Genomic DNA, 13,818 nt, shown 5'->3' on the forward strand with positions numbered 1-13,818 from the left:
TCAGTGATCCCACTGTATTCCCACAATCGAAACAATTTTGTGAACTAATTTGTGCGCTTAAATTTTAAACGCGTTAATGTAGATCAATGTATACCTGGAAATGGCATACGATGAGGATTTACACGAGAATCATTTCTTTAAGGCACTTGTTGAGACCAACAACGCACTGTACAGCAAAGCAGCGGACAACAAATGGCTTGTGAGTGCCAGAAATAGCCGTTGTTTCGCTATTTTTAAGATGCCGTGTTCAGATTTGTGTACCGAGGAGTGAAAGCGTGTCTCGACTAAAATTGAGCAAAACTGACTTCGAGAATCACGTGCTGATACCTCACGAAGAGGATGGAGCACTGTTCCGTTCAGTTAACAATAAAGTAATTCCAATTAATGCTTTATACATCCTAATACAACATACACCATGTGTGTGTTTAGGTTGTAGCAATCAGTTCTGGCGGGTTAACAACCAGAGAAGGGTATAAAGATTCCAGAGAAGTGAAAATATTGTTTGAAGAAACATTCTTTAACCAACGAGATGAGAGTTACCGTGTGTTGTGCTTGGAACAACCTTTAGAAGGAGGTACCTTATTTGTTTGCTTACACATTTAAATTGATAGATTTCTATTGGTTGTAGCTATTTTGGATGAACCAGTGGTCGTAGAATTAGAGTCACTAGAAGATTGTGTGAAATTTTTATGGAGTGATTCCAGTAAGTGTGTGGAGGTGTGAGGGTTCACAACTTGGGTAGAGTGAGGGATCCCAAATTTGTTCAAGACAAGATTTCTAGCAAAAAATGTAATGCTCAGATCACATGACGCTTCTGTGATTATATTTGATCTTTGAACTAAAACTGGAACCATAATTCTATAATATACACAATACTAGAATTAATGCTGGGACCATAACAATAAGTTGAAAGCATGTAAAGTTGGTTATTATATCAGCTACATTTGTTGCCAATACTGGAACTGTAATTTGGACAAAATCCAGTTCAATGAAGCTGCAAACCCAAAGATTTTGGTTCTACAGACTTCTTAATTCTGCAAAATTAAACAATACTGATTCAACTGAACACACTCGTAGTTATTGGAAACATACATATTCAATTGCTGTGTGTGTAGACTTGGTTTGGCTTTTTTATAATTTACGTGCATAAATCCCAAGCCAGTTGGTATGTTTTCTTCAGATATAGTAAACATTGCGTGATATTTCTAACATGAAGACTTAGGTAGGCGTTAAATACAATACCAAATATTGTGTCCATCTATTGTTAGCCAGGCCAGTAGTAGGTTAGATTAGTGATGCACCGATTAATCAGTAAATAATCAGAAGTCAGCCAACTTTCAGCAATATTGGTATTTGTAATTATAACTGCCAATTTATTCGACTGGCCCTTATGATATTGGAAGTTTTAAAAATGGTAATTTTTACAAAGTACATCTGTTAAACATAATCATTGGGTCAGTTATCAGTATCGGCCATTGTGTGAATTTTAATGTCGGCTAATCAGATTGTTGGCAAAATCCCTTATCGGTGCATCTCTACTAAGACTAGAACTTTTACAAGCCTAGCTAGCAAATTCTTTAAACTTTTGTTCTTCTACCCTCTCTCACCAGACTAAGCAGATTCTTTGCATGTTCCAGTTGTTGTTACCCTTTCCAGACACATACAAGACGAGGAAGAAGATTGATGGATTACTGGTGCAGTTTTCACTGATGGAACACGAGCAGGATAAACCTAAGAAGAGCCGCATTCAAGTACTAGTGGTAAGTGTGCTTTTAATAGACATCATACAGAATTGCTTTTGATGTATATGTATTATAATATGTAAGCAGAATAGACAAATTGAGAAGGCTACCTTCTTAGAGACACTGCTTACAGTTATAATCTTTGCACACACAAAATTGTTATAAATCAAGATTCAATTGTAGGTGCCTCCTTAGCGCAGTAGGTAGCGCGTGAGTCTCATAATCTCAAGGTCGTGAGTTCGATCCTCACAGGGGGCACATTTTTTTTGTTTTGTTTTATGTACTTTTTATAGTTACATGTTTTCTTCTTTTTTTTAAAAAAAATTTGTGTACTGTAATTTATTTTTGGCAGCAGTCAGTAGAACTGTAGCTCCATTTATCAACCCATATCATAGATATTTCTCAATTCTAAAGTTCAAAAACGGAAAAGGTTTATGCGCACTAAATGATTTATTGTGTATCTGTACAAATTATTGTTCATCTCAACTTTGTGTAGGATGTATGCAGAGCCTTCTTTGCTCATGCCTTGCACTTTGCCAGTAGAGATGGGAACATTGTAAGTGTCCACGACTACACTACAATATGTGTTATGCTGCATGTGTGTATTGTCCACATTATTAATGCTTACAATTATGTGCCATATAAACAGAGCAGTTAGTAGCTACTAGCTAGGAAAGATAAATTTTGAGTCATGTGAGCTATCCATGTATGCAGTTTGGTGAACTAGTTACTGTACATAAAGAAAATTTCCTTGCCTGCTTTGTTATTGGACTGGATGAGGAACTACCTGTAGTAATGTTCACGTACTTACACACACACACACACTACACGCACACATACACAAACACGCTACACACACACATTACACACACACGCTACACACACACAACAGTACGCACACACAGAGATGTACTACACACATGTGATTGTTACGTAATTCTCTCATACTAGAGAAAACAAATTCATGGTAGTGGGGTACTGAAGAAAGCTCTTTACCAAAGCATTGAGGTGAGTCTGTCAACAGTTCTGAGCTACATAACAGTGTACACATATGGTGGCCTACAATACTTGACTACACAAAGCATTGTACAAAATAGCCTTCACACATGTACCTACTGTATGTATACAGTATGATATCTATAACATACGATGTCACCTGTCTATGTATATTTCCCCACGTGTGTCATTTGTAAAGTATGCTACAAGGTGTGTGCTTACACTGCATCTACTATCTTGCTGCCATACCATAGACTCTAGTTATTAGACACACATGGTTAAGTGCATGTTGCCTGTTAAGAACATATAGTTGAAATTGCTGCTGCAACCTCATGTTATACAGGATTGCAGCGAAAGATTGTTACAATAAACCAGAAGTGTCACAGCACATTCAATGGCTTGCCCAGCTTCTGTCTAGCATACACTACTGCCTGTAATGATAGCTACACTTGACTTGTCAGGATTGCCATTTCCTCAACTGAAGCAAATTATTTGACTGAATACTGCTTTGTGGGCTCAAATAATTCCCTTCTAGTAGAAACTCCTTGGTGTCATTGATAAGTGCATAAGCACATGCACTTAAAAACCAGAGTGTGTGGTACCATGTGAGGTACAGTAGTTATTCATATAGTCTGCATATCTTTTACATGATAATTGTATAGTGAAATTCATCTGTTATCATCAGCCATACTTTCTAATCACCTGGTGGGCATGTTAGCCAGATGTGACATGTGTTCTCCCTGCATGTTAAGTGTAACATGAATGTATCGTACATGTAAGGATGTGAGGTGTATGTAATATGTATCAGGTGATGTGTAGCTTAAGTATTACACCTTTGATCATGAGAAGTTGTTCTTGCCTTTTCTGTCCCACTAGTTTATAAAATTATTTTGAACATTTTATGGTATGATTTCTGTTCTGTGGTGTTGTAGACGTACATCATGTCTCAAGTGTTCCGTAATGTCTTTAAAGAGGTGTGCGTCCAGCGGTCGGGTCAGGTGAGCAGTAATTAGAGTATTATGCATCACAATAGTATGACTACGTGTTGTGTTAGGATGCTGAGCTGAACACTACCACCCGTAAGTTGTCGGACATTACTCCACACCAGCTGGGAGTGAAGGCTCATCATCAGTAAGTTTGTTAGTTGAGGTGATTGTGTAGTGTAGTGTGTTATGTAGGACTAACCTTGTTGATGTGAGGGATAAGCTATCACAATTGAATAATGTGAGTATGTGTAGTGTTACTAGTATGTACATGTTCAGATACTTATAGCAGATGTTGGAGAATCAACCATATGCCATATGGGCACCTTGGTAGTTTACACGTTAACATTATTTAGTATTTTAGAGTGTTGTCGCTCACCAGTCCTTGAAGCCTTTAAGAGTCTTCAGTGCCTGTAGAGTTTCCCCGCCATTTCAGATACTTTCTTTGTTCTTGAGGTTTGCTCTCAGTCTGTCACAAGTCATCACATCCGTGTGGTGGGTGGCAGGTAGCAGTTTAGTGACGGTTAAACAAAGGTGGAGCCTGACTAGGGTACCTTGACATCTCGCCACATACACATTTAAACATTTCGCATTTTCATGATGCCTCTATATCTTTCAGAGAGATAGACTTGTCTGACATCATTTTACAGGCCATCAGAAAAACAGCCATCTTAAGCAGGCCCAATAAGTTGAATGTAGTTTAGTGTGAAAATTTTCAGTCAAATACGTAGTGCAGCAACGTCATGTTGGTTTTTAGCCTTTAGACTAACTCATATCGTTGATTTTTTACAACATCCAGTCACATATGATATCCTATTCCCTCCACTATTAGTATCGTACCCCAATGGAGAAGCTAATCTGCATCAAGATGGCCATTGGGGCACTACATGGTCCAGCCACTAAGAGCAGTGAGGGTGAGTAGTGACTTGTCCATCCGTCTGTGTGTCATTACATCCTCTTGTAGCCATGACAGCAGATGAGCTCCTGTCAGTGTTCATCTACCTCATCATAGCATGTGACATTCCTAACTGGTGAGGGGTGTGGTTTAGTGTAAGGGGTGGAGATGAGATGTGCAGCATAGCTAGTAAAGGATTCACATTTAAGAAGCATAGTACATTACCTGACATGATCCTCACACATGGTCTCTAATTGGCAGGTTTGGTAACATAGTCTACATCAAAGGATTCAGTCTATCACAGTGTACCAGTGAGGATCACATGTGAGCTACTTATGATGTCATTTTTGTCTGATATGATTGGCTGTATTCTGTTGCAGCTACCTGCTGACATCACTGGAGGCAGGGCTGCAGTACCTCACCAGCAATCAGCTGCCAGCAACCACACCCACTGAAGGGAAGGGCTTGGAAGGCTCCACACAAGTGCCATTCGTCATTCGGTCAGACAATGTATGCCCCAGTGAGAAATCTGAAGTGGACGTGTTTTTTGAGGTGAGTTTGTTGGGTTGGAACTTAAAGAGTTCTTAATTTGTGGACACCTTTGCTGTGTACATTATATGTAATATGAGAAGATTTGGATGATCAGGGAAAGTTCAGTTATTGTTATTTGGCTAAAATTGTTTATGTCAATTGAGGACATTTTTTAAGTATGTACATACCGTATGTACGTATGTATGTACCAAAAACAACTAATGTAATACTAAGCTTTACATGACAAATGACGACGATAACATTGTTACAAACACAGGCCATCATCAACAATGACATAGCGAAGGTCAGAGCCCTACTCAACAAGGATAAGACAATAGAGGACAATGTCGACTTCACCGACTTCTGTCACCCTCTCTGTGACTGTGATCGTTGTGAGGAATTGAAGAGGCAGCAGCGAGAGGAGACACAAGACGACGATGATGATGAAACTGATTCTGCTACAGTGTATTCCAGAGGGGAACAAGGCCGCACTGGACTACACCATGCAGCCAGGAAGGGTAAGTCCCTATTGCCCGAAGGTCAATGTAACATAAGTATTTAATAGCCTGGTAAGTCCTAGTGACATATGTTGAAGTTTAGAACATTTGCACCATTCAATAAACTTTCTGTAGTTAACAAAAAAAAAAAAAAAAAAATTCAACTATTTAGGTCATGTGGACATTATTGAATTACTACTGGACTATGGCTCATCAGCAGTTGCCCCTGACAACCATGGTTCCACTCCCCTACATTTAGCATGTCAGAAAGGTCACCAGAGAGCTGCTGTAAGTTGGCACCTTTTATGTGATCTCAAGTGTGTGAGTTACTATGGTTACAGCTGCTGTTACTGGCCAATGAAGCAGAAGCTAACAAGGTTGATATCAGAGGAAACACTGCTCTACACCTGGCATGCTCATATGGCCATGTTGAGGTGTGTCCATCTGTACGTGTGTATATGTGATACTATCAAGAGTGAATAACCTGACAAGAATCCTGTAGTTAGAACATGTTCTTTTATGGGAATAGTTCTGTTTAACCTTTGGGAGCCAAGTTACACCTGACTCTTCTATAAGATAATGTGACTGCTTTATGACTGCTCTTTAGAGTACAGTATCTTAAATGTAAATCCTCTTCAATTACATTCATTTTTGAGGCAACTACCTTGGTTGGCTCAGTTTCTCTTCTGATTGGCAGAAATCTATCAGTCAAAGTTTACAAGGAGTCAAAGTGTTTATGTTTTCCTTTACTGTTCCTTGTAGTGTGCCAAGGTGTTGTTGTTTCATAATGGTTCCACAACATGTGACGTTAACTGTGCCAATGATGTCGGGGACACACCCCTTCACAGAGCAGCACGATGGGGATACAGTGAGTGAAATATTACAATTTTCCCCAATGTGTGTGTGGAGCATGGTGTTTAGTTGGTCATGGTGTTTAGTTGGTCATGGTGTTTTGTACTTGAATTGTAAGGAGGTTTTCAATGTTGTAAGAGAAGCCAGCACTTTTGTAAATGTTTTGGTGTAAAAGTGTTGCATCATCCAAGTAGTATGAGATGATATGTTGTAAATATTTACCCTCTAATAAAAGTACAAGCTCAAAAAGATACTGGGAATTCTTCCTCATAAGTACAACAAGCCAAGTTAAATGTTGGGGTGCTAAAAGAGTGGATTTAATTAGCAAACTAGCAAGGAAGCTCAAAGGCACAGTACAAGAACCAATATGACCAGAAAGGATTATAACTAGTCTTCGTTGATCTGACAGTATGTCAGATCAAAGTCAAAGTCATGATCTGACATTGTATGGCAATGCTTAGCAGCATGTGTAAGCATGCCAATTTGGGGCATATCCCTTGAAAAAATTTTGAACTTGGGTGTGAGTATTTTGATACCTCCTTCAGCAGCCATGCACTGTTACACTGTTAAACCATATACATAATAAATAACAACATTATGATGATTTGATATGAAATTATCCAATGTGATGTTTTGTGACATATCTATCAACTATGGTTTTAATTGCAGGACATTTAAAACCCGTTTAGAAGCCTCTAAAACAGTGTGTGAGCATGTGGTAGAATGGTGCAGATTGCACTTCATTGAAGGGTGCAGCTTCGATTCCCCAAGTCAGTTTTTGTTCTTTGAACCTTTTAGGTGCACCTTTTTGGACTGCTCTATTAGAGTCGCTGACTGTTCTATTAGAGTATATCAATCTTTTTTAGTGGAAATCAGTTGGCCATCAACTGTTATAATCCACTCTGAACATGACAAGTCTATATAATCTTCAGTTTTTAATGTTCATTCCTCCAAATGCACTCATTTGCTGAAGATACTGCTGGGGTCAAGTATTTAACGTAGGTTAAGAAATTTATTTTCATGGAACAAATTTTTGTGGTTTAGATGTCAATCTCCATACAACTTGTACATAGGCTGTAAAAAGCCCACGAAATCCATGAAAATTTGTATCCCACAAAAATTTCTTACCCTATGGTACCATACACTGATGGCAAATACACCTTCGGTAATTTACACATTATGTTGTATTCACTGTTGCAAATGGAGATGCCTGTCTGTAAGTCAGCTTCTGAGTATTCTTTTTAATTGACCCAAAATACATGGGCCTGCTAGATTCCAGATTATTTACATGTAAATGGAAGATCCAAAATCACACAAATGCTTTAGCTTACATATTTGTAGCAACTGCACTGTGTGTAGTTTATAGTGTGGTTGTGTTGTTGGAGTTGTCATGCTTCATGATATGATCTATCCCTGTAGTTGTGATAGTAGCACTACTACTAGAACACAGAGCTAATCCGTTACTAAGGAACAAGGAGAATGAGACACCATATCATTGTGCCTACCACAAGAAGGTATACAGTGTGTACTAGTACTGGTTGTGATGATACTACTACAGGTTCAAGATATCTTGTTGCCATTCCTCAATCCTGCAGCAGCCACTGAAGCTGCTGCTGCTAAACTGCACCGAGCTGCAACCATATCTCATCTTTCTACCCCTGAGGATAAGGAATCTAAACTACGTCATGTATCTGATTCTTCCATAGTAAGTGTGTGTGTGTAGTTGCTGGTGATGTCCCTGACCATGCAACGGAGACCAGGGCAGGGCTGAGGGTTTCTTCTAAAGGTCTTGCAACAGGAAATACCCTATGCATACAATTAATTCATGATGTTAGTGCAAGACAGAGCTACACAACAGCTCCTTGGCTAGATAATCAGGTGCAGGCACATGCTATTGTCCAGGGCCTTTCCATTTTGGGTTGCCTCACCTGTCGGCTGCTTAGCATCCCTTTGCCAGGTGGTATGGCAACATGTGGAGTGGATGAGATTGTGTTACAGTCAGTTCCACAGCTCTGTGATATGTATAGAGAATGTACTGTACAAACATACTCATACACAGTATGACACACACATTCCTCCCATACAGGGTTCCAAGTCTAGTACACTAGGCAGGACCACCAGACCAGTTTCATCAAGTGGCCTCAGGTCAGTATCCCTCACTCAACCACCATCCCCAGCAGTCCAGTCCAAATTGGATCGACTGATCAAGAAATTACTGAAGGCTGGTAGTGATGGGGACCTGGGAATGGTGAAGTTCCTGCTACACTGGAATAACCCTGCAAAAGACAACAGTAATGGTGACACTCCTTCCTCCAGTGTTGCTGTCACTACAGTAGTTTGTCATCCACTGTGCGAATGTGATGATTGTATTAAGAAGGTAAGCAGTGCGTGTTAGGCAGTGCGTGTTAGGTAGAGTGCATTGGGTCCTTTGGACTTGGGAGTGTAGAACTCTGTAAAGAGTGCAACAGTGTGTATTTGTGTGTGTGTGTGTGTGTGCGGTGTGTGTGTGTGTGTGTGTGCGGTGTGTGTGTGTGCGGTGTGTGTGTGTGTGTGTGCGGTGTGTGTGTGTTCATTCTTAGTCACTAATTCTTACATATGCAGTGTTCATAAAAACACAAGTATAAGAGAAAATTAAGAATTTTAAGTTCATCATAGAAATAAGCAGAGAAACAATGGAGGTCGTTGACACCTGCAGATATACTAGTGGATAAAACAATCTCTAATTCAGTCTGTATTATTAAAATTCTTGTACTTGTTTGTTCACTTTTTGTAACATAATAAATTATGACTGGTTAATACATGTACCACATCAAAAGAAACAATGGTGCCAGACATATTGTTTTCGTCTGAACGCTCGTCGTAACAATCAATTACTGAAAGCTGTTATGCTCTCATTGGTATGTTCAGCCTGTTACAAATAAAGAACAATACAAGAAGTGGCTCATCAATCCAGTCACTACACAGGTCAATTCCGGGAAACCGGATCACACACTACCGTGAATCAACAATTTGAGCTGTCAGCAAAGAGAGATGGGACAAAGATAAGTCCATGATGCGTGTATTAACTGTACATATTGCAGCATGCCAAGGCCCTCAGCAGTGATAAAATCAAGCCCATAATCTTAGTTGTTATTAAGTTACAGTTGTCTGAAGGCATCAGTAAGTAAGTCAGTTAGTCAGGCAGGACAGATTCCTCTAAATAGAAAAAAAAATTGTAACAATCTATTGGAAGCATTCCAACCCATACTTAAGACACTTTTGGGCTTGGTTAAACCTAACCAATACTGCCAAGGTGTCATGAAGGTATTGTGAGGTAGCTGATTTCTGGCCAATATTTTATTTGTGTGAGAAAGTATAAACCTTCATGATCCCTAGTATACATGCAGTTACTACCATACTGTATGGTAATACTATTAAATATTTTGTCCTCAAATCTCTTACTGTATTTTTAAGTCACATGTGTGCATTTGAGGAGTATGTGCATCCTGTTACCATGGCATTGTTGTTGCTATAGAAACTAACAGTTAACTCATGTGATATGAACGGAATGACGTTATTACATCAGGCTTGTCTCCATGGACACCGCAAACTGGTTGAGTTATTGATAGAACATAATGCTAACATCAATGTCACGACGAACACTGATCGACTATCACCACTGCACTATGTGTGCCAGTATAACCACAAGGATGTGCGTATGTGTCTGTCAGTGTGTTGGTCTGTCTTGAAGTCTGTTATAAGACTTTGCTGTATGTATGTACACACACTATATTTAATATATGATACAATTTCCATTTCCAATTGGAAATGGAAAGTTATCATGTACCATTTCCAAGATTACAGTCTCACTTTTGAGATCACCTCTAGTGGTACACCAATATGAAAATATTGGCTACAAAATTATTGATATGTTGTAGAAAGGTTACAATCTGAACACAAAAGTTATAAGTGTGGACACCGTATACAATAAATGTAAATTTCAGTGCTTGCTGGCCATATTTACAGTACTTGGGTACGCTCTGCGACAAGCCCTCGTTTTTAAAATTGATTGCTGAGAAATGTGGTTGCTATTGAAGATGTGTTCTACCAAGGATATACGGTATAGAGACTCACATAAAATTCCAAATAGTAATTACTCAATTAAAGTAAGCTGTACAAACACATGCCTGGTATTCAAAGTTCTGATAGTGATATTATATTGGTGTGCCTCTAACTACCTCAGCAATATGATTGCTAAATCAAGTGTGGTACATTTGGAACTGGCTACTTGTGTTATTGTAAAGAGGTTGACAATTTCAGAAATAAAATTTTATTAACAAGTCTGGGATTATAAACTGTTTGTTACCCAGTTAGTGATGCACTGATATTAAAATGCCAGGAAATCAGTTTACCAGCAAAGGTTTAAAAACAATTTATCCATAAATATTAGCAGATGTTTTAACATATTTTATTAATGAAATCAAGACAGAAATCAAAGAAAATTTATTGACTAAATTACTGTGAAGTACCAGTTGATAGGATAATCAGCAATATGTACTATCAGTGTATCTGTAGTATCCATTGTGTATACTGTAACACATGCTGCATCACATGATCTGTTGATACAACTGCATCACATGATCTGTGATACACTCCATCACATGATCTTATTAATTACAGATTGTACTATTGCTATTGGAGAACAAGGCTAATTTGGACCCCCGAGATGTCCACCTTAACACTCCACTACATTTCTGTTGTAACAATGGTCACATGGAGTCTGCTACTCTCCTTATGATTGTGAGTGTGTTGTGTGTGTGTGTATGGGGGGGGTCTACTCTAAAGGACTACAAGAAACCCCTCTACCATAGGAGAATTCTTTGTAAAGATGTCATTACAATATGTAGAGAATTTTTTTCTAGTGAAGTTCTGCAATGTTGAGGGGTACCAATGCAGTACATATTGTTAGTGTATGAAAAGCAGTATCAGTGGTGTAGAGTATCATGACCAACATTGTCACTGCTACTGCTGTTGTAAATACTGATTGAAAGTTGTTCAGCATTTCCTCGTATCAAAGCCCGGGATTTTATTCCTTCCCAGCATTTTCACCCGGCCTATAAGCAAATATGGCCTTTATTTCAGACCAGTCATTTAGTTTGGATAGGAGTGAATGACTCCAAGAATTTTATCAAATTGAACTTGTGGCAGAACACCTAACGTTAAGTATGAATACCTTTATACAGTGTGTTGTTACTATGTAAACAAGTGAAGTGAAAGGCCTAAAGTGATTGACAATGATACATTTCTGCATGTGGACTTGTCTGATCACTTGTATGATTACTCATAGCGCCTTCATCTTTCAGATGACTCTAAACTTAATGTTGATAACAGTACCAGTAAGGAAAAGAATTAAAGCCACTAACAATAGGCTGGGCCTGTATTCAAGACCAGCCATTTATTTTCCCAATGTACTCCCCCGGCTTATAATTGAGACTGGTGTTTATTCAAATTCAGGGTTATATGAAGAAATACTGTACAAGGACATGATTATATTCTGAGTCTTTTTCTGACCCCATGATATAACCCCTTGTATCTGTGTTTGCCGTGCCTAGCATGGAGCTAATGTCTACTTGCCCAATGAGAGAGGAGACACGCCCCTGCATAATGCTGCTAAGTAAGGTGTTATCATGAAATGTAATTTGATTGGGTATAAATAAGTGTTGTATAAAGGGACTTCTTTATGGTAGATCCTTTGGGACTAGTGAAACTTCATATAAAATTGTATTCAAGGCCATCCTTTATTATAGCACTTCAGAAAAATTAAAAGAGAAATAAGGTGGTTAATATCCTATTATGGAAGCCCAGGTGTATGATTTGGGAAATATTGAGCAGCCCAAAACATAGCTAAATGAAGTGCCTGACCAAGGTAGTGCATTGCATTTTATTTCAACTTATTATCACTGGCTATTGTCTGGAGCCCTTAAGCTTCACTGTGCCCATGGGTGAATGTGAAACCAAAAATTCACTTCCTTTAGTAAATTTACTTTATATAACACCACTAGATGGAATCATCCTGAACTAGTACATGAACTATTATTATATGGAGCGAAGCCGATGGCAGTCAACCAACACGGTATGACACCATTTGATGTCACAAAGAGTGAAGACTGCCAGAGAACATTACTAGAAGCTAGGGAAGGTATTATTCAAGTTGGTGTCCATGCTACCAAACCTGGTGACATTGAGACCTTTTCATCGTCGCACAACAAATTTGACAGTAGTCCAGCAACAGCAATTCTTGGTAACCATGACAGTGTGATAAAGTCACCTTCCAGTGACGCTAGTAGCTGGGATGTGATTGGTTAGTTTTGTTACCATGACACCCATGTATATTATGGTAACATATTTTAGAATCACCATTATTTAGGAGAAGACGGAGTTTTGCGTCATCAAATATCTTCAAAGACATTGAATCTTATGATAAGACTGTCTCGTTGGAAGAAAAGTGACAACAGATGGACAGACGGATGGACAATTTCAAAATCAATTCATCATTAATTCTATTTCATCAATTATTGTACTATTTTGAATTCTCTGTGTGCTGTGAGTATTGTATGTGTACGTCCAGTAAGCTTATCTGACAATGAACTACTCTACATGCTACTATATCACTATCTACAACGGCCACTGGTTATTACTGTGGCTACTTGTTGGACTGTTTGTGTAATGTGAGTAGTGATTTTTGTAACAATTTCTTTTTATAGCAAAATTTGTAAGGTTTAAGATTATCTGAAATTTCACCTGATTAAGACAGCCACTTCAATGATTTTATTGTACCAGAAAACTTTGGTGAATTTGGATTTTGGAAAGAAAGAGTTTGGCAAAGTTTTAGTAGTTATTTGTATTGAACAAAGATACAGCAGATTTTAGTTTGGCTAAACACTATTCACTTGCCAGAAGAACACGTACCACTGCAGGATCTTGATAATACACACTGATGTAATTCTCTCTACTACGTTATATTATGGTCTGAGAATTGGCAGTAAAACTGCAACCCAAAACGTACCTTACTACATTAATATGGGACCAGCCAAGTCAATGTCCATTAACAATAATGCTTACCAACCAGTTGTACAGTGCATTTCCCAAATCAGGAATACCAAGAATGTATTGTTACTGTCAGGTACTATAGGATGAAATATCGCTAGAATCTCCTATAATACTAATTATAGACAAGCAGAACAATTAGTTTCTTTGCCGCAATGTAGACTTTCCTCTTCGGAGAGGTTTTTGCAAGCATGTTAATGGGCCCTACTCAGCTTTTAATGCACCTCAATAATGCC

At 38.6% G+C, this 13,818-nt stretch overlaps 1 protein-coding gene and 1 non-coding gene across 2 annotated transcripts; both read left to right on the top strand.

Moving 5' to 3' along the window:
* Nucleotides 1-30: 30 nt before the first annotated feature.
* LOC136265017 (ankyrin repeat domain-containing protein 27-like) lies at nucleotides 31-13,280 on the top strand. Its single transcript, XM_066059775.1, has 26 exons — nucleotides 31-199; nucleotides 252-371; nucleotides 430-574; nucleotides 629-703; nucleotides 1,657-1,760; nucleotides 2,239-2,298; nucleotides 2,694-2,750; nucleotides 3,671-3,736; nucleotides 3,793-3,869; nucleotides 3,917-3,962; nucleotides 4,554-4,635; nucleotides 4,686-4,752; nucleotides 4,878-4,940; nucleotides 4,997-5,168; nucleotides 5,425-5,665; nucleotides 5,817-5,932; nucleotides 5,986-6,078; nucleotides 6,407-6,512; nucleotides 7,916-8,010; nucleotides 8,055-8,201; nucleotides 8,583-8,873; nucleotides 10,011-10,187; nucleotides 11,156-11,275; nucleotides 12,088-12,149; nucleotides 12,538-12,836; nucleotides 12,887-13,280. Exons 1-26 carry the CDS (start codon nucleotides 101-103, stop codon nucleotides 12,982-12,984), a joined length of 3,078 nt encoding a protein of 1,025 aa, XP_065915847.1. The 5' UTR covers nucleotides 31-100; the 3' UTR covers nucleotides 12,985-13,280.
* Trnam-cau (transfer RNA methionine (anticodon CAU)) lies at nucleotides 1,928-2,000 on the top strand. Its single transcript has one exon. It is a non-coding gene; the product is annotated as a tRNA-Met (tRNA).
* Nucleotides 13,281-13,818: the final 538 nt, after the last annotated feature.

Source organism: Dysidea avara, chromosome 8 (assembly GCF_963678975.1).
Source record: "Dysidea avara chromosome 8, odDysAvar1.4, whole genome shotgun sequence".
Lineage (NCBI taxonomy): Eukaryota > Metazoa > Porifera > Demospongiae > Dictyoceratida > Dysideidae > Dysidea > Dysidea avara.